The sequence below is a fragment of the Gekko japonicus genome, unplaced genomic scaffold (assembly GCF_001447785.1).
Source record: "Gekko japonicus isolate JY-2015 unplaced genomic scaffold, Gekko_japonicus_V1.1 scaffold111, whole genome shotgun sequence".
Lineage (NCBI taxonomy): Eukaryota > Metazoa > Chordata > Lepidosauria > Squamata > Gekkonidae > Gekko > Gekko japonicus.
The window spans coordinates 587,596-614,740 of record NW_015171505.1 but is presented as its reverse complement, the minus strand read 5'-3'; the positions used below and the strand labels follow the sequence as shown (position 1 = coordinate 614,740).

The 27,145-nt window shown below is 47.7% G+C and overlaps 1 protein-coding gene across 1 annotated transcript in view; it reads right to left on the bottom strand.

Moving 5' to 3' along the window:
* Window positions 1-2,521: 2,521 nt before the first annotated feature.
* The window catches only part of HEATR3 (HEAT repeat containing 3), a 39,677-nt gene continuing 15,053 nt past the window's right edge, over window positions 2,522-27,145 (bottom strand). The window contains exons 5-15 of the mRNA XM_015419259.1: window positions 25,563-25,672; window positions 25,256-25,396; window positions 20,686-20,957; window positions 17,643-17,733; window positions 16,486-16,640; window positions 14,572-14,654; window positions 12,969-13,105; window positions 9,215-9,303; window positions 7,244-7,387; window positions 6,957-7,133; window positions 2,522-3,376 (exon numbers count right to left, since the gene is read on the bottom strand). Of these exons, the coding sequence (XP_015274745.1) occupies window positions 3,263-3,376; window positions 6,957-7,133; window positions 7,244-7,387; window positions 9,215-9,303; window positions 12,969-13,105; window positions 14,572-14,654; window positions 16,486-16,640; window positions 17,643-17,733; window positions 20,686-20,957; window positions 25,256-25,396; window positions 25,563-25,672 (1,513 nt within the window). The 3' untranslated portion in view covers window positions 2,522-3,262. The remainder of the gene's footprint in view (window positions 3,377-6,956; window positions 7,134-7,243; window positions 7,388-9,214; window positions 9,304-12,968; window positions 13,106-14,571; window positions 14,655-16,485; window positions 16,641-17,642; window positions 17,734-20,685; window positions 20,958-25,255; window positions 25,397-25,562; window positions 25,673-27,145) is intronic.

The window sequence follows — 27,145 nt, the reverse complement described above, 5'->3', positions numbered from 1 at the left end:
CAACCGCTCATTAATGGATGAGGACCATATGATTTCCGCCCATGCAAAATATGTAGAGCACCTCTAATAGAGAACTGCCAAGAGGATGTACTTGTGAAACCAGGAATGTGGCCAAGGGGATGCGATTATCATATCCAAAGAGGTGCAGTTACTTCCCCATGAATTTATGGGAACTCCTGTTACATCCCTGCCAGATGGTAACCAGAACACCAAATCTCTCATTTCTGGAATGCTGCATGAAATGTCAGCAATGTAATTTGTTTAGAGGCAGACTCACTCACTCTTTGGGGGGTGGGGTATAAATATCTTGTTACTCTCAGCATTAATAGAGCAGAAGGAAGCATCTTGACAGATTTTTAGACTTGGAAGGCCAAAAATCACATACAACACAGGCCCGTTGCGACACAGGGGGTGGGGAAAAAAAGGAAAATATACACATACATAGATCAAATACCTACAACACAGGGAAGACACCCATTAAGAGATTCAACCTGCGATTACAGAACTTTAAATTGCTCACAAGATGGTATATGACTCCCACACAACTGAACAAAATCAACAGCAGTAATGACTCAACATGTTGGAAGAGATGCGGGCAGGCTGGGTCATACCTCCACTCCTGGTAGATTTGCCCGGAGATACATCAATTCTGGAACGAGGTACAGCTTTGTGTTAATGAGATCACCTCGCAAAGAATATCCTGCACACCAGAAATCATGTTGTTAAATATATGGGACGATTCCGTCAAGGTCGAAGCGAGGGTCCTTACGTCAATATTACTGGCAACGGCCAGGGTAACAATAGCCGCCGCTTGGAAATCTCCCACCGCACCAACGCTTACGGTATGGCATGACAAGCTTTGGGAACAGATTGTCATGGTCAAAATAGCAGATTTAAGCCAAAGGTCTCTGCCGTCAAATATTACACCACACGCGAAGTTCTCAAGGCTATGGGCACCAGTTATAAAATATATGACAGAGCACGAAATACTTCCCTCAAACCCCAGTTATCACAGGTGGTTGTTCCTGTAAAATGCCACAAACCCCAATCCTCAAATTAGCATATCAGAAACGTTCGGTCTCTATCACACTAAACCTCAACATGGCGCACTAAGGCTCATGAGGTCCACCAAAGTAACCACAGAGTAATGTACTAACATAGAGTTAACATAGCAAGAATAGTTAATAGCCGGGACTGTCATGTTATATTTATAAATTGCACTCTTCCAATGTTTCCAATTATTTTCTTGCTGTAATCTATATCTCCCTGTTATGGTTATGTGTTATCGAGCTATGTGCATTGTAAAACAGTATAAAAATAAAATATTTTTTAAAAAAGAGATCCATGGATAACTCAGCCACTAACAAATTGTGCAGAAAAACATTTATACAAACAAGAACGTGGCATACAAAAATGAACAGATTCACAGGACACACGTTAATGCGTATAGCGACTCTTCAAATGAGCTCGATTTGAAATGCCAGATAAAAAACATCATTACCAAACATTCCAAAGGACACACTTATTCCTATGTCACATCATGTCATGTTTTTAAAACGATTCCAATGGTTTCCAAATTAAGCATTACTATGTTAAAAGGTTCTTCATATATACAAGAAGCCATCTTTCCTGCCAAGGATTCTTGTGGAAAAGCATTTTAAATTGCTGGCTTTCACATTATATAATCTTCGTCCAACATCCTCACAATTCCCATTATGTGCATTTTAATTTTAAAAAGTATCTATTTTTAAAAAAACCTTTATACCTACATTTTAGTACAAAAATAGTTATGCATTTGACGTGACTTCCATGATCTTCCATTTCAGACTCCAGCAGACTGTACATTCTACTGGGCAAAAAGGTCAAACAGTCGTTCTTTTTAAAATCCATCCCAGTTGAAAAAGAAGTAGACAAAGTATCATGCTTGACTTTAGTGAATTATTCTAAAATGCCAATTTGAAGGCAGTATGGAAACAGTTCATATTGCAAAAGGTAAACAGAGGTAAGTATTAATGATTATGCTGTCATCCTGTACAGAAACTCTGCTATATATTGAACCCTTAAAGACTGTATAATCCTGTAGCTCTTTGTGTCTAGAAGACAAGGAACAGAGGATCCTGTATGAATAATTAAGCATTTCAGATTTCTTCCTTACAGACTGCCGTACCAGAACACAAGGGGGCGAGTGATGTTCTGTATTCTTGATGCTTGGGATGGGGGGCAACAAGGGGAGGGTTTCTACTGTTCTGGTCCCACTGGTGGACCTGATGGCCCCTGGTATTTTTGGCCACTGTGTGACAGAGTGCTGGACTGGATGGGCCATTGGCCTGACCCAACATTGGCTTCTCTTATGTTCTTAATGATCAAACCCACATACTTCTAGGCAATACAGATATATTAATAAGAACATAAGAGACGCCAATGTTGGATCAGGCCAAAGGCCCATCTAGTCCAACACTCTGTCACACAGTGGCCAAAAATACCAGGTGCCATCAGGAGGAATACACCTGTATTAGCTGGAAATCGATGGATTTTATTAATAGATTCTAACCACGGTTGGGAAACTAGGAGTGTACCTTTCCTTTTTGAAGCGAGTCATGGTATAGTGCTCTATTGACATTAACTATGGTTAGGCTAAACCAGAGTCAGCAAACTCCGTTCTGACCATCACTGCAAACTCTGGTGTGAGTTAACCATGGCTAATGCTAGCATCAAACGGACCTTAACTGCAGCCTGATTACCTCTGAAAAGGGAAGGGGTAAGTAGGGAGGAGTACATGAGTGTTTGAGATTATCCCAGTTTGCTAACCACAATTAGTAGACTGAGAACTTTGTATCTACCCCAGGACTTCAAAAACAGAACTGGAAAAATCCTAAGCACCCGGTCACTTAGAAATAGAAGTGCTGACATCCAGGGAACTCATACTGATTTTATTCCAGGCAAAACAGTCCTAGAGAGTTTGATTCTGACTCTTTAAGAAACCAAAAGGTTGCAATGCAGGAGGTTCTTCTAGACCTGATTTAAGGCCACATTCTGGCAGACGCTAACATTTCATCAAATGATGTGGCAACTGCATACTCCGAATCTCAATTTATTATTGCATCAACCTCCTTCCCCGAAATAATTCTAAAAAATGCAACATCAAAAGCAAACTCTTTTCCCTCCCAGCTACTACAAGTTGCTACGCTTCAAACTACAGTATTTAACAAACAATAATAAAAATATAGCTTTACAGAGTTTCTCTAAATAGAATTCTATGTTACTATTTCCTCTCCAGATTCTCTAGATAGGCAATAAATCTTCTTAAATTCAGCTTCACGTTGTCCAGCACACACAACTGGTCAGTGCTGTACTGTCCTTTCCCTTCTTTCCGCATCTGCAATTGAAAAGGAAGTTATAAATGTTTATTTTTAATGACATTCTTCAGTTTGCAAGTCAAGATGCTGTCTAAACCATCTGATAAACGTAATATGTTGTTGTTCAGTCGCACAGTCGAGTCCGACTCTTCGCGACCCCATGGACCAGATCCCGCCAGGCCTTCCTGTCTTCCGCAGTCCCTTAAAAAATATGCAGTCCTTTAAAATCCAAACACATATGTCACCTGACCAAGTAACAAGCTTCTCCCCTCCCCCCAACCAGGTAAATTAGAGGACCACAAGTTTAAACAGGGTGATGCTCTGCAAATACAGACTATCAATTAAAACATGATTGAATGAATCAAAACCACAAATACCAGCCCATCCTAGATAAAAGACTACCCTGGATCCCCAGTGGAACCAAAGAAGGCGATTTCCAGTAAATATTCTCTCCTAAAATGCACAAGGGGCGGCAGTGTGCTATGGGAGTGACAGTGCTGGACTTCAAGAAGGAAGGTCAGGTTTCAATCCCCACGTCCACCCAAGTTCATCTATCTCACAGTTGCTATGAGGATAAAATAAGAAATGGGGAATCCATGTACACCAGTGTTCCCTCTAAGCTGAGTTGGTGTGAGCTAGCTCACAGTTTTTTAGCCCCTGGCTCACACATTTCTGTCTCAGCTCAGGAAGGAGGGCTCCAGAGCAAACTAATTTATGCAGCAGCCAAATCACTTGCTCACAGCTTTAGTGCCAGTAGCTCACAAAGTAGAATTTTTGCTCACGAGACCATAGCTTAGAGGGAACACTGATGTACACCACTTTGACCTCCTTTGAGGATCACCGCTGGTGGCCTGCAAGCTGAACAGAAGTATGAATGCACACAAAGTACTGAATTTGAGAAGGGAGGAATATTATTCCACTGAAAAGTATTGCTAATTGGGCTTGAGGTGATGTCAGTGGTGTTGGATCTGCAACCACAAACTAGAAAACTGCACCAAAGTGGTGGAAGCGCTTGTACAAACTGGCCCTTTACTTCTCCAGTCTTTGGAGAACTTATTCCAGTAAATTAGAGCCCGCCAACCAGATAGCAATTCTGCCACGATGGCAGACTAGATCATTCCTTGTGTTCCAGAGCGACTCGTTCCCTGGGGGTGGCAGGTACACCTTGGCAATTGTGTTTCAGACGAACCCCAAACCGCAAGAACCAGACAGCCCCAAAAGCCAGATTCTTCAGGCTCTTGTCTGAGCAAGCAAACCAATTACATTTAACGAACACACTGTGCTCCGACTAGGACGCGGCAGGCGCTAGGCTTGGATCCCCACTCCGCCATGGAATCTTTGCTGGGAGACCAGGGGCCAGTCACTCTCTCTGAGCCTAACCTACCTCACCAGGTTGTTGTGAAGATAAAATAGAGGAGAGAAGAACAATATAAGCCAGTTTGGGGTCCCCAGTGGGGAGAAAAGTGGGGGACAGATGAAGTAAATATTTTTTTTAAAAAATACTGCTTTCCCGTGGCAGAGTCACCTAAACAAGTCAAATCACTGTAATCTCTCCTAACAAGAAAACAAGGCGGAAGGAAGGAAGGAACGGGTTTCACACATGGTCGCCAGCCTCCTTGTGCGGCCTGGAGATCTCTCGGAATGACAACAGATCCTCAGAGTACAGAGATCAGATCCTTCTGGAGAAAACGGCATTTTTGGAAAGTGCACTCTGCTGTCGTACCCTGGCTGAGGTCCCTCCCTTCCCCAAAACCCGCCTTCCCGAGGCTCCACCCCCACATCTCCAGGAATTTCCCAACCCAGAGTTGGCAACCTTAGTTTCACATGATGCTGATGAAGAATCGGCAGCAGAGAGGATCAGTACGGGTCAGCAGCTGAAATGCCAAACCAGAAACAGGGACGCCTGGGTAAAAACCCCAATCGGTCCTGACGCCTGCTGGCTGAACTTGGGCCAGAAACCCGCAGCCCACCCTCCTTCACAAGGGTGTTGTGAGGAGAAAATAACGGAGGAAGGATAGAACCATATACAGTGGTCTGAACTCACTGGAGAGAAGAAGAAGAGATGGGATTTATACCCCGCCCTTCACTACTTGAAGGAGTCTCAGAGTGGCTTACGATCTCCTTTCCCTTCCCCTCCCCACAACAGTCACCCGGTGAGGTAAAAGAAGAAGAAGGGATTGGATTTATACCCCACCCTTCACTACTTGAGTGGCTTACGATCTCCTTTCCCTTCCCCTCCTCACAACAGACACCCGGTGAGCAGTGTTCCCTCTAAGCTGAGTTAGTGTGAGCTAGCTCACAGTTTTTTGGCCTCTGGCTCACACATTTTTGTCTCCGCTCAGGAAGGACGGCTCCAGAGCCAACTCATTTATGCAGTAGCCAAATCACTCGCTCACAACTTTAATGCCAGCAGCTCACGAAGTAGAATTTTTGCTCACAAGGCACCACGGCTTAGAGGGAACATTGCCGATGAGGTAGGTGGGGCTGAGAGAGCTCTTTCGGGGACTGCCCTTGAGAGAACAGCTCCGAAAGAACTTGTGACTGACCCAAGGTCACACCAGCAGCTGCATGTGGAGGTGTGGGGAATCAACCCTGGTTCTCCCAGATTAGAGTCTGCACTCCTAAACACTACACCAAACTGGAGAAAAGGTGGGACAAAAATTTAATGGATGGATAGACAGAAAGAATAGGTGCGGAAGTCTGAGGGCTACAAATATAGACAGCAATGTATGAAAAAGTCAAGGGGAAAGAGCTCTAACATCTCTCTCATCCTCATAACTGTTGCCCACCTCCACCACTCAAACATTGGGGAATTTCACATTACCCAGTTTCACCCGGTTTCAAGCCGGTAATGATCCGTTTTGAAGTGAACTGGTATAGGGCTGCCATTTCACACATGGCTTTCCCCTTCCGGTAAAAAGCTGGATCTGAAGCGGTTTGCCATTTCAGACTGCACCGCTTTTTCCCGCTTTCCCCCCGCCATTTTTCACCCGTATGGGCGATCTCCGGCTTTTTTTTTTAACGTTCGCTTTAGAGTGCTATAGCGCTATAGCAGTATAACAAAACACTCCATGCATTCCAATGGGATTGATATAATGTTATTCCGTTATAGCGCTATAGCGCTATAACGCTATAAAGCAAACTTTTTTTTTAAAGCCGGAGATCGCCCACGCGGGCGAAAAACAGCGGGAAAAAGTGCATCGGAACCGGGAGAGGAAACTGAGGAGTACTTGGAAGTGGCTGACAGGTAAAACGCGATTGTGTATGAAATGACAAATATATACCCGAAGGGAACCGGTTCTCAAACGGTTCTGTCTGAAATGACAGACCAGAAACCGTTTGGGAACCGTTCCTCTTCCGGAATATATCGCCTGTCTGAAATTCCTCATTGTTTCAGCACCCATGAGGGCTAGCAACATGTCATTCTTTAAACAAAATAAAATAAATAAAAACTGATATTTTTTTTTAAGGAAACCAAATAGGAGCATGGGATGCGATTGCCAGGAAGTGAAATTACACAATCAGTGTGGTGTAACTGTGTCAGGTACCAGATCAGTAGCGCCATGCTGTCTCCCTCCCGCCACAATACGGCATGCTTACTCGCAATCTGAAAACCGGCTGGAATTCCTTAAGTGCCGAAAGCAGTTTAATTTGCTCCGCCGCCCTCTCCGCTTCTTTCCCGTCGGCAAAGACGTCAAAAAGGGCATCCAGCGCTTCTCCCGCAACCACCAGAGAAAGGTCTTTCGTTGCAACTTCAAGGAGGAATTTCCCAATCATCTGAAACGACAAGGAAGTACATTCCCCCCCCCCCCAAAAAAAGTAAACCATTTTGGGCCACAGCATCAAGGGAGGAGGGATACCCCACCTGGTAGCATTAATGCCTTTACCTTTAGTGTTTCCACGGTGTCTTCCAGTTTCGACAGCACACTGCCAGCAATGCCCAGAATGCTGACGACGTTGACCCGAACGCCGACGTTGTCGCTCTGAATACCAGCTTCGCACAGAGTCATCAGTTGCTCAGGAGTGGTGCACTGTTTAAACACACAAACCCCACAACGAATAAAATGCTCCCTTTTGTTTAACAGAAGGAAGGTGGGGGGGAAACGCACACATTAAAGCTAAGAGATTTTTGGTTTCAGTTTTTAATGGGATTCAGTTTTAAGGGGACAACGTGTCCTACCTCTCATCTCAGACGCCCTCTCTGTTGGTGACGAGGAACAGTGCCCGAGTTAAACGTATCCTGCCTGTGTTCAGCGGCACATGGTCAAACTCCCACCACCACCTGCCGTATTCCAGCTGCTGGCATCCTTACTGACCCGGAAAACCCCATCAGGCATGCCCCAAAGCAGTTACGTTGGAGAAAGTCCAAGATGGGTAGCCGTGTTTGTCTGTCTGCAGCAGCAGAAAAGAGCAAGAGTCCAGCGGCTCCTCAAAGACTAGCAAGATTTAGTGGCAGGGGGAGGAGCTCTCGTGAGTCCATCTGAAGAAGTGGGCAGTGACTCAGGAACGGCTCCTCCCCTGCCCCAAATTGTGTTAAGCCTTTAAGGTGCTGCTGGACTCTTGCTCTTTTCTGCTCCTGGAATCACAGGAGGGGGCATAAATCCATTCCCCATTCTACATTAATACTCCAGTGTGAAAAGCCCAGCTCTAGGTCCTGTTTTTCAGTCCGTCTTTGGTGTGATGGGGTGCCAGAAGTGGGGTCCCCAGAGCCACTTGCGAGGGATGAGGTGGTAGGGATCGCCAGATCCAGGCTGGGAAACTCCTGGAGATATGAGCCTAGGGAGGACAGGGGCCTCAGTGGGGTATAATCAGGGGTCATTTCCTGCAGGAGCGCACAGGAGCGGAGCTCCGGCAGTAAAGAGCCCAGGGGGCGGGGACATGCAACAAGCCCCGCCCCCTGCTCCCAGCAGCCCTCAGTCAGAGCAAGAAGCAGCCAGGTAAACTGCAGAGGCCCCCCCACCCGGCCTGCCTTCCCTGGCCCACGCCGAGGCGCAGGGCCCGGGGAAGGCCTCCGGAGGCCCCCACTGCCTTTCCCAGCTCGCCCACCTCAGTGGATGGCCCGGGAATAGCCTATACAGCCTCCCCACCCACCTTTCCCGGCTCACCGGCCTTGGCAGATGGTCCGGGAAAGGCCTACAGAGCCCCCCCCCCGCCTTTCTCCCTCCTCTGCGAGATCTACACATCCCCCCCCCAATAGCTAGCAATCCAAAACAGTCCAGTGGAGCCTGAGCGGTGGGGGTTGCCTTCTGACACACTTCCGGTGATGTCAGGGGGGGTGGCATATGCAAATGAGTTACGCTAATGAGTTGTGCTAATGAGCTCCTGCACCTCTTTTCCTACGAAATGACCCCTGGGTACAATGCCATGGACTCCACCCTCCAAAGCATCCATTTTCTCCACAGGAACTGATCTCTGTAGTCTAGAAATGAGCTGTAATTCTAGGAGACCTCCAGGTCCCACCTGGAGGCTGGCATCCCTATACGGATGGACAGATATGGGAGGCTTCAGAGTTTTAACCAGCTGTTGAAACATCACAACAATTTACAAAAATTCTGATATAAAGCTGCTTCTCAGAGAGAACCAGAAGAGTTGTTTACTTTGGGCTTGACTGTATAATTTCTGCCATTAAAAGGTAATAGTAGACCCTCTTCTCATTCAGTCTCTCTCTACAGGTGGGGCGGGGGGGGGGAGAAAGTACTGCCCTTCTTCTCTCCGCAACCACAGCACGCAACCCCCCTTCCAGAAACCGTGCTGTTCAGACTCCAAGTTTGGAGGATTTTTGCAGTAACGCAAGCATGCCTAATTTTAGCACCACGATAACCGAGCACGTTTGAAACAAATCAGGAGACCCATCTCACCTGAGATATATTATTGGATGCCATCATTTGCAAGAGAGCCCGCAAAGCGCTGGTGACGGCTTCCAGAAATTCCGTTTGCTTCGAAAACTCTGCCCCCAAAAAAGTAAAAAGCCACATGAGCCTCAAAACAAAAACCACAACGCAAAAGGCACAATGTCCAGGGAAGCAGGCGAACTGTACCGGGAGCCAGGGATTCTAAACCCCCCATCTCCTTCATTATATCTATATCTATGGCTGTGGTCACACGGAGCATTAGCCACGCTACAGAGACAGAAGATAGGCAGATTTTCCGGGCGCGACCACAGCGCCACATCTGGGAAGCGTAGAGCTCCCGTGGCGAACCCGAGGCTTCCCGCCGAAGATGCGGGGTAAAAAACTAGTACCTCCGAGGTACTAGTTTCCGGAAACAGCAGGGCAAGGGCGGGTGCCTGATCGCGTTTCCAGTGGTAGGTCGTGGCATCCGGCGCCCGCCCATGTCCTGTTGCTAAAAGGTGTTTTTTTCCACAAGTCTCCACGGGATGCGCACAAGCACCCAACAGCGTTTAAAAACCAAACAACACAGCCCCCTCCTCTTTTCTGTACTCCCCCCTACTCCTGGCTCGGCCTGCTCGAGAGGAACTCTCTGCACCGGGCGGCAGAGGGGGAGGTGCAGGGGGGGCGTGGCGGGAGGGTGGCCCGGCTGAAGCTCCTCCTGGAGGGGACCAGACTGAGGACACAGTTTGCATTCCTCTGCAGCCCTGGAAGGGGTTAATCCCATGGAGCCTTTTGCTAGGGAGGCCGCTTCTTTGCCACGCCGCAGGATTGTCCTGTGATCGGCACCCCCCCCCATCACGGGACCTCGACGGGACATCTGATCGCGCAGCCGCGCGTTATTTTGCTCCAGGGCAAACAGCCACGCTTCCCCCCACATTTTCCTGCCCGTGTGACCAGGGCCAAAATATATTTTATTTTTATTTTTTTTGCAAAGATACACAATTTGTAAGTATGTGGAAGGGCATATTTCAAAGGTGTACATTTCAATGCCCGCTCTCAGGGCACTCTCTTCCGCCAACCACAGACCACCCAAAACCACCACCCCGGCTGCCTACAGTGATCGTTTTCAACCTTTTGTATCCTACATCCCACCAATCACTCTATTTAAAAAAAACACTCACTTTCCCCGTATTTACAGACATTCTGTTGTTGTATTTACCATGTATGGTAAACTTTAAGGACATAAGCCAGGGGTCCTCAACAGGGTGCCCACGGGCAGCACGATGCCCGCCAAGTGCTTTTAGAAAGTGGGCGGGGCTAGGTGGGGTTTTTTGCCCAGCACAGCTTCTCAGTGGCTGTGCAGATGAAAAGGCATTAAAGCATCCTGTTAAACCGAGCTTCTACCTGAAATGTTGAAGAGTTACTGTTAAGAGTTATACGTAACCTCAACTGACATTTTGTGGTTGGCTCTGCCTCCTGCAGCAGCCATTTTGTGAATGGCTCCACCCACATCACCTTCTGCAGCTTCACCCACCGTGGATTATCCCTCTGTGACCTTTGGGCTGCTAATAGTAACTTTGGACATTTGGTGTTTCTTCTAGACCCCCATTTCCTCTGCTCACCAGCAAATTTCTTTGACATTTGGCGGCTCCAAGCATGGACGGCTTCAAAAGGGAATTAGATAAGCATATGGAGCAGAGGTCCATCAGTGGCTATTAGCCACAAGGTAAAGATAGGGACTCTGGGGCAAGTGATGCTCTGTCTTCTTGGTGCTTGGGGGGTCAACAGTGGGAGGGCTTCTAATGTCCTGGCCCCAGAGATCATTTCGGGGGGGGAATGCGGGGCATCGCAGTTCCCCCGGATGAGGTACAGGGGGCGGGGCACATGATGAAGCCCCGCACCCTGCTTCCGGCCACCCCGCTTCTGGCCCTCATTCAGCCAAGAGGAGGCAGGATAAGAGGGAGGGTAAGTTGCTTCCTCCCTGCCTCTCCCCACCCCTGCCTGCCTGGGGCCAGGGAGGGCCTTCGCGGGGCTTCCTTGCACTCCCGCCGGCCGGGACCGTTGGGGGCGGGGGGTGTGGCCTTATGACACACTTCCGGTGATGTCAGGGGGTGTGGCCTTATGACACACTTCCGGTGATGTCAGGGGGTGTGGCATATGCTAATGAGTTATGCTAATGAGTTCCCCTAGCTCTTTTTCTATGAAACGACCCCTGCCTGGCCCCACTGGTGGACCTCCTGATGGCACTGGTATTTCTGGCCACTGTGTGACACAGAGTATTGGACTGGATGGGCCTTTGGCCTGATCCAACATTGGCGTCTCTTATGTTCTTATGACATGACTTTCCTGATGGTCCCACCTGCCAGGAACAATCCATCTGTGACCTTCCGGCAGGAAGCTGCCTTTGACTATTGGTCCATCATCAGTACTGTCTACCCAGATGGGCAGCAGCTCTCCAGGGTCTCAGGCAGAGGACTCTTATATCAACTGTCAGAGCCTTTCAACTGGCGATGCTGGGGAATGAACCTGTGTGTGCGTGCATGTGCATGCACATGTATGCACCTGGAAGTCATGGCGACCTCTGGTGAGTCATGGAATTCACTGCCACAGGAGGTGGCAGCAGCTACAAGCGTGGACGGCTTGAAGAGGGAACTGGATAAACATATGGAGCAGAGGTCCATCAGTGGTTATTAGCCACAAGGTATAGATAGGGACTCTCAGTCTGGGGCAAGGGATGCTCTGTATTCTATGTGCTTCGGGGGGGCAACAGTGGGAGGGCTTCTAGTGTCCTGGCCAGCAGTTTCTGACAGAGCTCTCTCAGCTCCATCTACCTCACAGGGTGTCTGTTGTGGGGAGGGGAAGGGAAGGGAAAGGAAAGGAGTTTGTAAGCCACTCTGAGACTCCTTTGGGTAGTGAAGGGCGGGGTATAAGTCCAATCTCTTCTTCTTCTGATGGCACCTGGTATTTTTGGCCACTGTGTGACAGAGTGTTGGGAAAGGATGGGCCATTGGCCTGATCCAACATTGGCTTCTCTTATGTTCTTATGTGACTGACTCCTACTGGGGGCCTGGAGGATACTCAGAGAGGTAGCTGAGTAAAACCTGCCCCCTCCTCTCGACTGCTGGTACTCCTTGGAGGTCTCCCATCCAAGTACTAACCAGGGCTGACCCTGCTTAGCTTCCGAGATCTGATGAGATCGAGTTTGCCTGGGCTATCCAGGTCAAGGCCCGAGACCACAGTTCTGACCATCACACTCCCCTAAGAAAGTGTGCATGCATACGCACCCTTGCTCAATATATCATAAGGACCAGGGATTTTTTTGTAGAAAAAGCCCAGCAAAAACTCCTTAGCATAATAAGCCATACCCAACAGCAAAAACTCATTAGCATATTAGGCCACACCCCCATGTTACCAGAAGTGTGGTCATCCAGCCACACCCACCTTTTGCTTCTTATTCTCTTTACCCTGTTTGTTGTCAAAACCCAGGGCTTTTTTGTAGCAGGAACTCCTTTGCATGTTAGGCCACACACCCCTAATGTAGCCAATCCTAATGAGTTCCTGCTGTTGGGTGTGGCCTGTTATGCTAATGAGCTCCTGTTGGGCGTGGCCAACTCGGGAGCCAGCCGGAACTCCGTTCCTGCCCAAAAGGACCAAACAGTCCAAGTTTTCAGGAGCTGATCTGAACAGCAGAGGAACATGCAGCCAACAGCTGCAGAAGACAAAGGGAAGAACCGGAGACTCGGCAAACCAGATTTAGCAGGCACTGAGGCCTCGCACGCACCTGGCTGGGAGAAAATCAGCTGAGACAGGTGCTGCGCCAGTGACTGGAGGACCGAAGCGCCGCCGAGACAATCCACATCCGACACCAACAAGATGCTGTGGAGGCAGGTCAGAGCCCTGTATTGCACCATGTTCAGCCTGGAATAAATCGAGATATCAGATTAGTGCCACGGCTAACAAAAAGGGCCATACAAATGGGGGGGGGGGAGGAAAAAGAGCAGATATAGGATATCTAGCAAAGCCCCCCCCCGACCACAGGGCAGAATTAACAGCACAGACTGCACTGCAAACACACACAAGACATGCAGGCCGCTCAACAGCCAGTCAGCAAGAAACCTGATCTAGACATCACTCGATCCCCGACCACCTCCACCCCCCGCCGGCCTTTTTATTTAAAACATCTACATGCCGCCTTTCTGCCCAGAGAGAGCTTTCAAGGCAGAGGCTGAACACACTTTAGATATATGTAAAGGAAGAAGAAGAAGAGAAGAGATTGGATTTATACCCCGCCCTTCACTACCCAAAGGAGCCTCAGGGCAGTTTACAATCCCTTCCCCCTTCCCCTCCCCACAACAGACACCCTGTGAGGTAGGTGGGGCTGAGAGAGCTCTCTCGAGAACTGCCCCTGAGAGAACAGCACTGAGAGAACTTGTGACTGACCCAAGGTCACACCAACAGCCGCATGTGGAGGAGTGGGGAATCAAACCGGGTTCTCGCAGATTAGAGTCCACACTCCTAACCACTACACCAAACAACAGATTATAGCAGACAATAAAGAGGTTCAATAAAGGAATGCCAAAGGAAATGGAAAAGTCTTCACCTGTTGGCGGAAGACAATAATAAAGGGGGGGAGGGAGACGAATCTCTCCAGGGGATGGAATTGCACAGTTCTGATGCCACGACCAAGAAGGCCCTGTCTTGAGTTGCCCCCCACCTAGCCTCCGAGGCCAGGGACTTCCAGAGCAGGGCCCACGAAGAGGACTACAACAGTTGGATAAGTTCACAAGGATGGGAGTGAGTAGAAGGGAAAGCTCCAAGGCTCTTTTTGTAGCAGGAACTCCTTTGCATATTAGGCGACACACCCCTAATGTAGCCAATCCTCCAAGAGCTTACAGTAGCCCCTGTAAGAAGAGCTCTGTAAGCTCTCGGAGGGTTGGCTACTTTGGGGGGGGGGGGTGTCACCTAATATGCAAAGGAGTTCCTGCTACAAAAAGAGCCCTGGGCGACACACCCCTAATGTAGCCAATCCTCCAAGAGCTTACAGTAGCCCCTGTAAGAAGAGCTCTGTAAGCTCTTGGAGGATTGGCTACATTAGGGGTGTGTCGCCTAATATGCAAAGGAGTTCCTAATCCCTATCTCCTCCATAAAGTCAGTGCAATCCTCTGCAGAGTTACTCCACTGTATTAGAACCTAAATCTATGAGAGAATGTCAGGACTGCATTGCTGGTTCGGACAAAAAAAAATCCATCCAGTCCAATGTTTTCACACACCCAAGCAGGCAGCCAGATAGATACTTCCCAAAGCTCCAAGAAAGAGACGGTGGGTGGGGTGGGTGTTCAGTCTTAAATCAAATTACACGCATCACGAAAGGGAACAGCTCCTACTTTTTAATAAGCGGCTTCCAAGCCGGACTGCGTGCACAGATGTCGACAGCAGCGCTGTTGGGGAAAGCTGTTTTTCCGAGTATCTAGGAAAGAAGAAGAGAGCTGTTAGGCTTTATCATGAAGTCAATGGAGAGAACTATTTTCAGGGATGCGCGTATCCTGCAATTCTGCAAGGGCCCCGAAAACACAGAGGGGGGTCAGATCCAGCCAACTGTTTCATTCCATCTCTCCCGAATTTTACTCCTAACCAGGGCTTTTTTTGTAGAAAAAGCCCAGCAGGAACTCATTAGCATAATAGGCCAAACCCAACAGGAGAAACGCATTAGCATATTAGGCCACACCCCTGACAGAGCAGCTCATTAGCCTATTAGGCCACACACCCCCACATTACCAGACGTGTGGTCATCCAGCCACACCCACCTTTTGCTCCTTATTCTGTTTACCCTGTTTGTTGTCAAAACCCAGGGCTTTTTTGTAGCAGGAACCCTTTGCATGTTAGGCCACACCCCTAATGTAGCCAATCCTAATGAGTTCCTGCTGTTGGGTGTGGCCTATTATGCTAATGAGTTCCTGCTGGGCGTGGCCAACTCGGGAGCCAGCCGGAACTCCATTCCTGTGCGTTCCTGCCCCAAAATAGCCCTGCTCCTAACTATATCGCTTGCCCCACATCAGGTTTCACAATCCTCAACATAGCCTTTCGGGGACAGTGTCAAAGGAGAACTACCACCACCCACATTTCCACCAGTGGAAAAGCTGGTTAGAGTCAACCCAGAACATGGCATTTGAATGCCAATTACAGACTCCCCCAAACCTCAATCCCCAATTTTTAAAGAGCATGTTTTCTACCACTTATAACTGAACTAATACATCTGAAAGTATGTGGGACAACCCCTGATGAAGGTTACATAAAATTTCTCTGAACGGCAGCATCCAGAGAGACCTTGCTGCATATGTCAGTGTCTGCTAACAAAATATGGAATTTAGATGCAGGACATAAATGGTTCTATGATACACCAGTTTGGTGTAGTGGTTAAGTGCATGGACTCTAATCTGGGAGAACTGGGTTTGATTCCCCACTCCTCCACTTGCACTTGGCTGGACGACCTTGGGCAAGCCGTAGTTCTGATAAGAGCTGTTCTTGAAAAAAGAGCAGTTTCTGTCAGAGCTCTCTCAGCTCCACCTACCTCACAGGGTGCCTGTTGTGGGGAAGGGAAGGGAAAGGAGTTTGTAAGCCGCTCTGAGACACCTTTGGGTAGTGAAGGGTGGGGTATAAATCTAATCTCTTCTTCTTCTTCATAGTCTAAATAATAAAGCTGATGGATTATACATTTTATCCATAACAAGATAACTGGGATCCAAAGAATATAACTTGCCGGATTAGGATGTTGGGTCACCTAGTCTAGGAACCTGTTTCCCACAACACGTCCAATTCAATATTCTGGAAGAAGGGGCTCAGAGGCCAAAACCCTCACCCCCCCCCCCAAGCAGCTGGCCCTGGCAGCTGGTATCCAGAGGTACACTGCATCTGGACAGGGAGGTTCCATTTAGCTACCACAGGTAAAAGCCATTAATAGACCACTCTTCCCTCAATTTGCCTCATCCCCTTTTAAAGCCATCTAAACAAGTGGCCATCAAGAAATCCTGCGGCAGTGAGTTCCGCAAGTTAAAGGGCTACTTTGGACAGGGTTTGTGTGCCCCACCCGGTATACTTTGTTTTTCTTTTTAAAAAAATAAGAAGAAAATGCTCATATATATCACAAAAGTGGTTTTCTATGGACAGCGAGGTCAGCGTGGTTGCAGAAACTAATCCAAAGCTTCACGGAGTGCAAAGAAGCAGTCATGTGATTATTTGAACTCTGTCATGTGACTTAGGCCCAGATGAACTAGGAAGGACAGGACTCTGGAGGGGTCTACCTTCTTTGGAACCAGGTGGTTCATGAGAGCCGTATGGACCTCAGCAGAAAGGCAAAGAGGTGACATCAACTTCCCGCCTTCCTCGTAGGAATTTTCTAAGAAGGCATCGCTTTCGTCACTACTGGACAGCTCTTCCCACTCATCATCGGAAGGCTCTGCAAATACATAGAAGAAAACACCAGATTTGTTCATCAAGCCAGGCCCAACTCCAAAGTGCAACACAGAATCCCCATTTTCCTCTTTCTCTATTTCTCTGGAATATTTCTCTTAATGCCTTCCCTACATGGTAGCTCACACAGGTGAGACACAGTTTGTCATAAGGTATTTTCCAGGGATTCCACCCTGTTTCTTCACTATTGTTCTAGTACCACACTAGAAGAATGCAGCGTTCCCTCTAAGCAGAGTTAGTGTGAGATAGACTCACAGTTTTTTAGCCTCCGGCTCACATGTTTCTGTCAGGCTCAGGAAGGATTCCTCCAGAGCAAACTAATGTATGCAGTAGTCAAATTGCTTGCTCACAACTTTAATGCCAGAGGGAGCATAGGAAGAATGCCTCCGCAGAGGGTCCGTCTGGATGGTCTCAGGATGCATGAGTGCCGGTAGCCAGATACCAGGGTACTTTCCAGGGAGCTGTTGGTCAAATGCAGTTTCCCAGCAAGGAAAGCTACCATTCCCTTCCTTCTGTAACAAGCTGCAATCACGAACACACTTATATATGAGTGAAAGGGGGAGGTGTTAGCCGGCGAACGGAATGTCCAGCTCGTAAGATCGGAAGCCTAGAAAGATCTCTTCGGCATCAAGAAGCCTCTAATGGGCCATTCTGGCCAGGCGGTGGCAGTGCAGCGTTGCGACTCGAATAAGACCTGGAGAAAGCTGACGTCATCAAGCCAAGCCGAGTGAAAAATGCTGTCTGGAACATGTCTAGTCTACAGCTGAACAAAAATCCCCGTCGGCTGCGAACGTGTGCGATTTAAAGATTTATATATGTTGTCCTCCCTTACCCCCATGAATCATTGTTAGTCCCTTGTGAAATGAGTAACTGTAAATCGCTCAGAGCCAGCAGCTCTGCAGGACTGAGCGATTAATAAATTGAAAGATGATGATGATTATTTATTTTAAAGGAAAGATCACTTAAGTAAGATGGCTACATCACGTACCTTCATTGCAGCACATATTCACAATGATTTCCAGAGCCGTCTGTTGAGCCAGGAGTAAAGCAGTTACCTGTTTCAGCTCCTGCTTACTGCTCTGCAAAGCAAAGAGGAAGGTCTGGTTGTTAAGAGAATCTCTGGTGGGCATTTAGAACTGGGGGTCAGGAGACTCAGGGCGAACCTCACACTTCCCCCGTCGCCTTCCCGAGACCCCCTTCGGGGAGGGCACACCTCAAAGCAATAGGGAGTCAGGTTGCCTGAAATCAAGAGGGTATTCTATTCGGATTTAGGCTTCACCTCAGAAACATTACCGGCAATGAATGGTTTGAGTTCAGTAGCACACCAGAGGACCAACAAGATTTTGGGAAAGTCAAACCACCCTGCATCAGGTACACGGAGCTTTGAATCTGGAAAGCTTACACCCTGAAAAACCTCACTGGTCTCTAAGGTAGTAGAAGACTCGAATCGAGCCGTGGCTCAGTGGTAGAACACCTGCTTGGCATGCAGAAGGTCCCAGGCTCAATCCCTGGCCTCTCCAGGACTAGGTAGCCGGTTATGTGAAGGACCCCAGCTTGAGACACAAGAGAGCTGCTGCCAGTCTGAGTAGACAATACTGACCTTGATAGACCAAGGGTCAGATTCAGTAGAAGGCAGCTTCATGTGTGTCCTGAGGACCAACATGGTCACTCCCTGAAATCACCAGCAATGTTTCTCCCCACCTCCCTATTAGTCATACTGAACACAAGTGAAAACATGAAGATGCCTTATACACTGAACCAGGCTGTTGGTCCAATACGGTCAGTATTGTCTGCTGAGATGGGCATCAGCTCTCCAGTGTCTCAGGCAGAGGTCTTTCACATCACCAACCACCTGATGCTTTTAGAGAGCCAGTTTGATTCCCCACTCCTCCACTCTCACCTGCTGAAGTGACCTTGGGTCAGTCACAAGCTCTGGCACAGCTGTCCTTGAAAAAGAGCAGTTTGTGTCAGAGTTCTCTCAGCCCCACCCACCTCACAGGGTGTCTGTTGTGGGGAGGGGAAGGGAAAGGAGTTTGTAAGCCGCTCTGAGACTCCTTTGGGTAGTGAAGGGCAGGGTATACATCCAATCTCTTCTTCTTCTTTTACCTCACAGGGTGTCTTTTGTGGGGAGGGGAAGGGGAAGGAGTTTGTAAGCCGCTCTGAGACTCCAAGTGAAGGGCAGGGTATAAATCCAATCTCTTCTTCTTCTTCTAGATGGAGACACTGGGAATTGAACCTGGGACCTTCTGCAGGCCATACAGATGCTTGCTACTGAGCCACAGCCCTTTATTATTGTTAATAGCTGTACAAATGGAGTTATACATATGGGGGGGGAGTGGACGCGAGCACACTGGCTCACCTCTGACCACGCGAGTTCATCTCACATAGCCTCAACATCTACACGTGCACAGGCTGTAAGCAGTGTCCCCTCTAAGCCGAGTTAGTGTGAGCTAGCTCACAGGTTTTTTTTAGCCTCCGGCTCACACATTTTTGTCTTAGCTCAGGGAGGATGGCTCCAGAGCAAACTAATTTAGGCCAGCAGCCAAATCGCTCGCTCACAACTTTAGTGCCAGTAGCTGACAAAGTAGAATTTTTGCTCACGATGAGACTCCACAGCTTCGAGGGAGCATTGGCTGTAAGCATGTTATCAGCAACCTTCAAATAGTAGTGTTTGTGATTTGGGGATGGGACATACATTCCGATGGCGCGCAGGCATTATGTGTCCATGCAAGGCAAATGGGCATCAGCAGTGCCAGCGTATTCATTTCCACTCTGCCTCTATTGCACACGTGCACCGAAAGCGAGAACAGTCCCGGGGAATATACTGTGCAAAAACATTGAAGGAGGGTCGTGAGGCAGAGCAACACGAGCAAACTGGTGTCGGCTGGGTCGCCAGCCTCCCAGGGACACCTGGAAGATCTCCCACAATTACAACTGGTCTCCAGACAACCAAAATCAGTTCCCCGGGAGAAAATGGTTGCTTTGGAGGATGGACTCTAAGCAGGGGTCTTTTAGTAGAAAAAGAGCTGCAGGAGCTCATTAGCATATGGTATGCTAATGAGTTACTGGGCTATTAGCATATGCCACGCCCCCTGACATCACCAGAAGTGATGGCAGACGGGGAAGCGCGGGGGGGGGCATCTTCAAAAGCCTCCCCTCCCCTCCCCTTCCCTTCCCCCCCTAGGGGGGGGGGAAGAGAGAAGGGGTTTAAACTTTAAACCCCTTCTCACTACAGTTGGGCCATAGGAGGAAAGAAGGAAGGAAAAAGAGGGAGAGTAGAGAGAAGGAAGGAAAGAGGGAAAGAAACAGAAGAAAAGAAGGAGGGAAAGAAAGAGAGAAGGGAAGAAGGAGGGAAACAGGGAAAGGAGGACAAAAGAGAAGAGAAGAAGGCAGGAAAGAGGGAAAGGAGAGAAGGAAAGGAGGAAAAGAGAGGAAGGAAGAGAAGGGAAGGGAAGGGAAAGACCCGGCCTCCCCGAGCCGCAGCGCTCTCACACGGCCTCGGGGACCCAGGGGCGGGGCTCTCCCGGCCTCCCCGGGCTGCAGCGCTCCTGCATGACCTCGGGGCTTTCCGGAGCCGCAGCGCTTTTGCACAGGCTCAGAGGACCCGGGGGCGGGGCTTGCCACCATGCAAGCTGCCGGAGCAGTGCTCCGGCCCCAAAAGACCGCTGACTCTAAGGCATTATACCCTACTGAGGTTCCTCACCTCCCCAAACTCTGCCCTCCTGAGACTCCACCCCCCAAATCTTCAGGTATTTCCCCACCCAGAGTTGGCAACCCTAGATGTGGGAGAAGAGTTGGGCAAGAGGATAGAGTTGGGGCGATCAGGCGCGGACAGGGAAAAGTCGGGGACTCTCCGTCCCTGCCCGCTACATTAGACCTGAAGGGCTTCTGAGTTCCTCCATGAGATTGTGAAGCCAAAAGATAACCGGATCCTCTTCTGAACCACCGTGGAAACCACAATCCTCTGCTTCTCTTACCCCTAGCATAATTGCCAGTATCACCTAGAGCCTTGTCAACTAGGCCACACTCACTGGAAGCAGATCTGAAACGTCGGTTTTCCCTTTAGTGGGTTTTTTGGGCGTTTCTTCCATCTCTTCATCCTCATTTACTGCCAAGCTGCTCCCGTTCTCCTCCGTTCCCAGATCCTCCACAGTTTTCAACCGTTCCGTTTCCTCTTCCTTCATCCGAATGACCACCTCACCGGCGTCCACTGCTAAGCATTCCGAGAGGGTCTTCAGGATAGCATTCACGGTGCTTGCTTGGCTCCCAGAGGGCAGGGTGCTCTTTATATTCCAAAGTACTCCTGAAGAAGGGAATAAAATGTTAGCACTTTATTAAGTTGTATAGTTATGGTTTTAAATTTAGGCTTGATTGGGTTTTTATTATTTATTGTACTGTATTATATTGCTGCAAGCCGCCCTGAGCCGACCTTGCTGGGAGGGCGGGGTAAAAATCTAATCTCCCTTATATATAAAAGCCGAATGGTGGTGGCACTTCTCTAGAACATTCCACATGCTCCGGAATTGGTTGGCGCCCTGGTGTGTCACTCAGAAACTGTCCCTATCCACTGGTTGCATTGCTCGAGTCTCGCCTCCAACATTCTAAACAGTTTGCTGTTCCTCTCCCCCCCATAGCCAGTCAGAACACAGAGGTTATTTGCATATGAAGCCTCATTGGCCTTTGCCTCGGAACACAGAGGTCGTTTGCATATGCAACTTGATTGGCTTTTGCTTCTAACATTCTAAACAGTTTGCTGTTCTGAGGTAAAATGTGTCCAATCTCCAGGTGAGGGCTGGAGATCACTCAGAATTACAACTGCTTTCCAGATTTTTTTTTTCAATAAAATAAAAATTCCTATAAACCTTTAATTACTTAAAAATTATAATTCAGTGTTTTTACTTTTTTTTTTTATAAACATGGCATCTAGGTTCCAGCACCTGATATTAATTCCTTTAATCTTAAACATATCAAAATATTCCCTTAAAACAACATCCCAATTAGGTACTCAATAAAAGTAAAACATCAGGTTTCCTTCACCTTTTTAAATTTTAAACTTTAGTCACCAAAAAAATAAGAGAAAGTTATATCTTGGAAAATGGCCATATAATAAATTGTAGCTTCTTTCCAGACGGCAGAGATCAGTTCCCCTGGAGAAAATGGTGGGCTCTGTATCCTTATATGCTGCTGAGGTGGCCCCCGTATGACAGCCAATGTGACGTAGCAGTCAGGGCTTCAGAGCACGGGAGAGGCTGCAGGTGTGTGGGGGGTGGAAAGCTGAAGAGTGAGGGGGAAATAAAGGTAGGTTGATGATTGGCTGGGAAGGAGATAGCGTTGCCAACTCCAGGTGGGAAATTCCTGGAGATGTGAGGGATGGAGCCTGAAGAGGGCGAGGTTTCAGGAGGCGTGGGACCTCGGACAGGTACAAAGCCATAGACTCCACCCTCCAAACCAACCATTCCCTTCTGGGGAACCATCGTTGCCAATCTCCAGGTGAAAACTGGAGATCACTCAAAATTACAACTGTTCTTTAGGTAGCAGAGATCAGTTCCTCTGGAGAAAATGGTCGACTCAGTGTCATTATACCCTGCTGAGATCGCCATAGAAAATTGGCACTGAGTGTCCAAGGCCGGGGCACCCGCCCAAAGCCTCTTTCTAGAGGCCATTGTATTTATTTCCACAATAAGAGGTTGAGGTAAATACAGGCCAGCAACCCTGAGTTACCGTGGTGCTCAAATTGTGCAAAGGAAGAACAGTGTAACAAAACTGAAGCTATAGCAATCTGCTGGATTCAGACATGGCACGTTCTTTTCATTAGGTGCACAAGTATAACTTACACTAGATCTACCCATGCAGTAGGACCACGTAGTACATTTTTTATGGACAGCACCAGACAGCTCTTAGAAAAATGGACTTCAACCCTTCTAAACGCAGGACTTATTGAACTGCAAGCATGCGACAGGAAGCCACGCGATGTCAGAGCCCCGTGACAGGCAGACGACGAGCCAGAAGACCGAGGGCCTACTGGGTTGCAAGCATGTGACAGGAAGTTATGTGATGTCAGGGGCCAGTGACAGGAAGTCAAGGAGCCAAAACTATAACCTCACCCATACCGACCAAGAAAGTCAGGGACAAAAAACAAACAAACCAAAAGGGCCCCTTTCAGACAGCCTTTGTAATCCGTTTTGGTAGCCAGTTGCTAATGGATTGTTTTGTGTCATTTCGGACACAGCCGTTTTAGCAACTGGCTGCTAGCAGATTTTAATTTACCTTTTCATACAAAGCAGCTTGTGTCGGGTTAGCAAAGCGAGGCTGAGCCATTCTTGGTGCCAAGCAGTGTTCCCCCTAAGCTGAGTTAATGTGAGCTAGCTCACAGTTTTTTTAGGCGCGGCTCACACATTTCTGCCTTAGCTCAGGAAGGAGGGCTTCAGAGCAAACTAATTTATGCAGCAGCCAAATTGCTCGCTCACAGCTTTAATGCCAGTAGGTCACAGTGTTCCCTCTAAGCTGAGTTAGTGTGAGCTAGCTCAGAGTTTTTTAGCCTCTGGCTCACACATTTTAGTCTTCACTCAGGAAGGATGGCTCCAGAGCAAACCGATTTATGCAGCAGCCAAATTGCTCACTCACAACTCTAATGCCGACAGCTCACAAAGTAGAATTTTTGCTCACCAGACTCCACAGCTTAGAGGGAGCATTGGCCACAAAGTAGAAGGATGGCTCAGGAAGGAGGGCTCCAGAGCAAACCGATTTATGCAGCAGCCAAATTGCTCGCTCACAACTCTAATGCCAGTAGCTCACAAAGTAGAATTTTTGCTCACCAGACTCCACAGCTTAGAGGGAGCATTTGTCACAAAGTAGAAGGATGGCTCAGGAAGGAGGGCTCCAGAGCAAACCGATTTATGCAGCAGCCAAATTGCTCACTCACAACTTTAATGCCAGTAGGTCACAAAGTAGAATATTTGCTCACAAGAAGAGAAGAGAAGAGATTGGATTTATACCCCGCCCTTCACTACCTAAAGGCGTCTCAGAGCGGCTTACAAACTCCTTTCCCTTCCCCTCCCCACAACAGACACCCTGTGAGCAGTGTTCCCTCTAAGATGAGTTAGTGTCAGCTAGCTCACAGTTTTTTAGCCTCTATCTCACACATTTTTGTCTTAGCTCAGGGAGGATAGCTTCAGAGCAAACTAATTTATGCAGCAACCAAATCACTCGCTCACAACTTTAATGCCAGTGGCTCACAAAGTAGAATTTTTGCTCACAAGACTCCACAGCTTAGAGGGAACATTGCCTATGAGGTAGGTGGGGCTGAGAGAACTCTTGACAGAAACTGCTCTTTTTTCAAGAACAGCTGTGCCAGAGTTATGGCTTGCCCAAGGTCATCCAGCAGCTGCAAGTGGAGGAGTGGGGAATCAAACCCAGTTCTCCCAGATTAGAGTCCGTGCACTTAACCACTACACCAAACTGGTGCCTCAGGAGGTCCATCAGTGGGGCCAGGACACTAGAAGCCCTCCCACTGTTGCCCCCCCCCAAGCAGCACCATTGAGATGCCTTGGCACAAGACTCCACAGCTTAGAGGGAACACTGGTGCCAAGGCATCTCAATGGTGCCGCTGTAGCACTGAAATGCCATATCAGTCTAGCACGACAACACTCAGAACGTTTTTAAAAAAAAAAACGGTTCGAGGACGATCGCGTGGCGAAGAAGGGCATCTAGTCCAGCGTCCTCTCTCACACACTGGCTGACCAGTTCATCAGAAGATGGAGGGGTTCACACTCCTATTGTGAGAACAAACACCCCTCCTCCCAGTTTGTAGCTCTCATAATTTTTCCCCCTTTTTGAATGGAACAGCAAGAATCGTTTTTTTAAAAAAACTTTAAAAGTAAAAAAAAATTAAAAGCCAACAAAGCCTCCCTTAACAGATAGGAATACAGCATTCAGACCATTTAGCTCATACTTCAAGGAGCCGCATTATACACATAACTGCATCACTGGGATGCAACAATGGTCTTCTGGAACCCAGAGAATAGTTACAAGAATGGGCACAGTAATAAGACCAATGAAAAAAGGGGAAAGAACTGTGACAATTTAGCGCTTAGTAATATATTCATAAGTCATAATATACAATAACAGAAAATAAGTAATATATATAGTGAATGTAGACGGTGGTCTCCGGAATGGTGTGCCGTTTCAACAATGATCTTCCTCTGAACAAGGGTGTGTACAAAAACTGTCTTTCAACAATTCATTTCTTGGTGACGTATTGGGCATTCAGCAATTATAGCCCATTGAAGAACATAGCTGTAAGCTCATGATGAAGTGAATCAACAGTATATTTCCAATACGTCACCAAGAAATGAATTGTTGAAAGACAGTTTTTGTACACACCCTTGTTCAGAAGAAGATCATTGTCGAAACGGCACACCCTTCCGGAGACCACCGTCTACATTCACTATATATATTACTTATTTTCTGTTATTGTATATTATAATTTATGAATATATTACTAAGCGCCAAATTGGCACAGTTCTCTTTCCCCTTTCTTCTGGAACCCAGACCAATAACGATTCAATCGACCCTCGCTGTCGCCCAGCTAAAAACAGCTACCTGCCACCAGCGTCCGTAGAAGAACGTGCTCCATGGTTTTGTCCGACGACACCATGACCGTTTCCAGCACTTGGTGTGTGGACGCATCGAAGGACGAAAGCAGATCCGGGTTATCTTCCGTTACGGCCTGCAAGCAAGATGCTGTGGAGGCAAAGAAACGTGGGTCAACGTCCCGCTTAGGCTCATCGGGCCCTTTCTTCGACCCGCTGACCCAACTCCCTCGCCAGATTGCACAGCTGCGACTTTAAATTTCTACGCGGTTTTAATCCCGTGGCTTCTGCAGGGCCGTCCTCTTCCTGCCACTTACCCACTGCGATAGCCAGGTCCACGTTGGTGTGAAATCTCTTTAAAAACTGGAGCACCAGCGCCAAGCACCCTTCTCTGTTGAATATGGAGACGGCCGTGCTGTTGCATTCGCTGACGGGGGAGGGGGGAGACAAAAAGACTCTTGAGCAAAGTTGCTCTGAAACCCCTAACAGTGCACCAATGGAAGTCACACCACACACATGAAGCTGCGCTATACTGAACCAGACCATCAGTCCGTCGAGGTCATTATCGTCAACTCAGACTGGCAGCAGCTCTCCAAAGAGTGGTCTTGCACATCACCCGTTTCCTGATCCTTTCAACTGGAGATGCCGGGGGACTGAACCTGAGGCCTTCTGCGTGCCAAGCAGATGCTCTACCACTGAGCCGTGGACCCTCCCCTGAATGGAACTCTCACCTGTAGCTGTCTTAGACTGAATGAGGCCATTGATCAGTACTGTCTATACCGACAGCAGCTCTGCAGGGCAGAGGTCTTTCCTAGAGATGTAAAATTTCCGGAAATTTTGAAGCTCGAAAAAACCCTGTTTTTTTCCGGAAAAAAAACGGAAATTTTTGGAAAAATTGAAAAAATGCTACATTAGCATTTATTTTGTCTTTTCTAGATTGAAAGTCATTCTGTTACTTTAGGAACATAAAATATGACTATGGACATTTTTACTTGGCATGAAATTATCACAACTAGCATATTAAAAATATAGTGTATCCAAACAATTATTCCACCCACATGCAAAAACAAAACTGAAACTTTTTTATTTTCTTCTGACAATCGCACCTCCTAAAGGAAGAAATGCATCTTGTTCTTGCATTGGAGAGTTCAGTTTGTAACCTAGGACTTGCTTGTCCTCAGTGCACAGAAATTAGATCAATCTGATACCATATATATATATTTTAGAAATGATTTGAAAAATATTTGAACACCTTGTCCTAAAATATTTTATTCATCATGTTAAAATAAAACATTCCATAATCATTTTTTTTTCTTTTCTTTTTTCAATTTTTCCAATTTTTCGGGAAAAACCAAAAAGGCTTCAGGAAAAAAATGGGAAAAAACCGTTTTTTCCCCAAATTTTTCCAGTTTTTTCCCGGGCCTTCACATCTCTAGTCTTCCCATCACCGAGTACAGTGATGGCGAACCTTTTAGAGACCGAGTGCCCAAACTGCGACCCAAGACCCACTTATTGATCGCAAAGTGCCAACACGGCAATTTAACCTGAATACTGAGGTTTTATTTTAGAAAAAACAACTCATACATTAACTTGATGATTCAAACAAAGTAAAGAAAGCAATCCCAAATGCTTTCATTTACTTAAAATAATTTGGCAGAGAATTCAACACTTTAATGATGGTCTGGGCCTGGCTGGGGTGATGCCACAGGTGCCCACAGAGAGGGCTCTGAGTGCCACCTCTGGCACCCGTGCCATAGGTTCGCCACCACTGACCTAGTACCTGGCCCTTTTAACTGGAGATGCTAAGGATTGAACCTGGGACCTTCTGCGTGCTTCTGGAAGACGAAAAGATTCAATGTGGCAGCGTGAGCGAGAAGCTAGGTGTGTGCCATTCCCCACC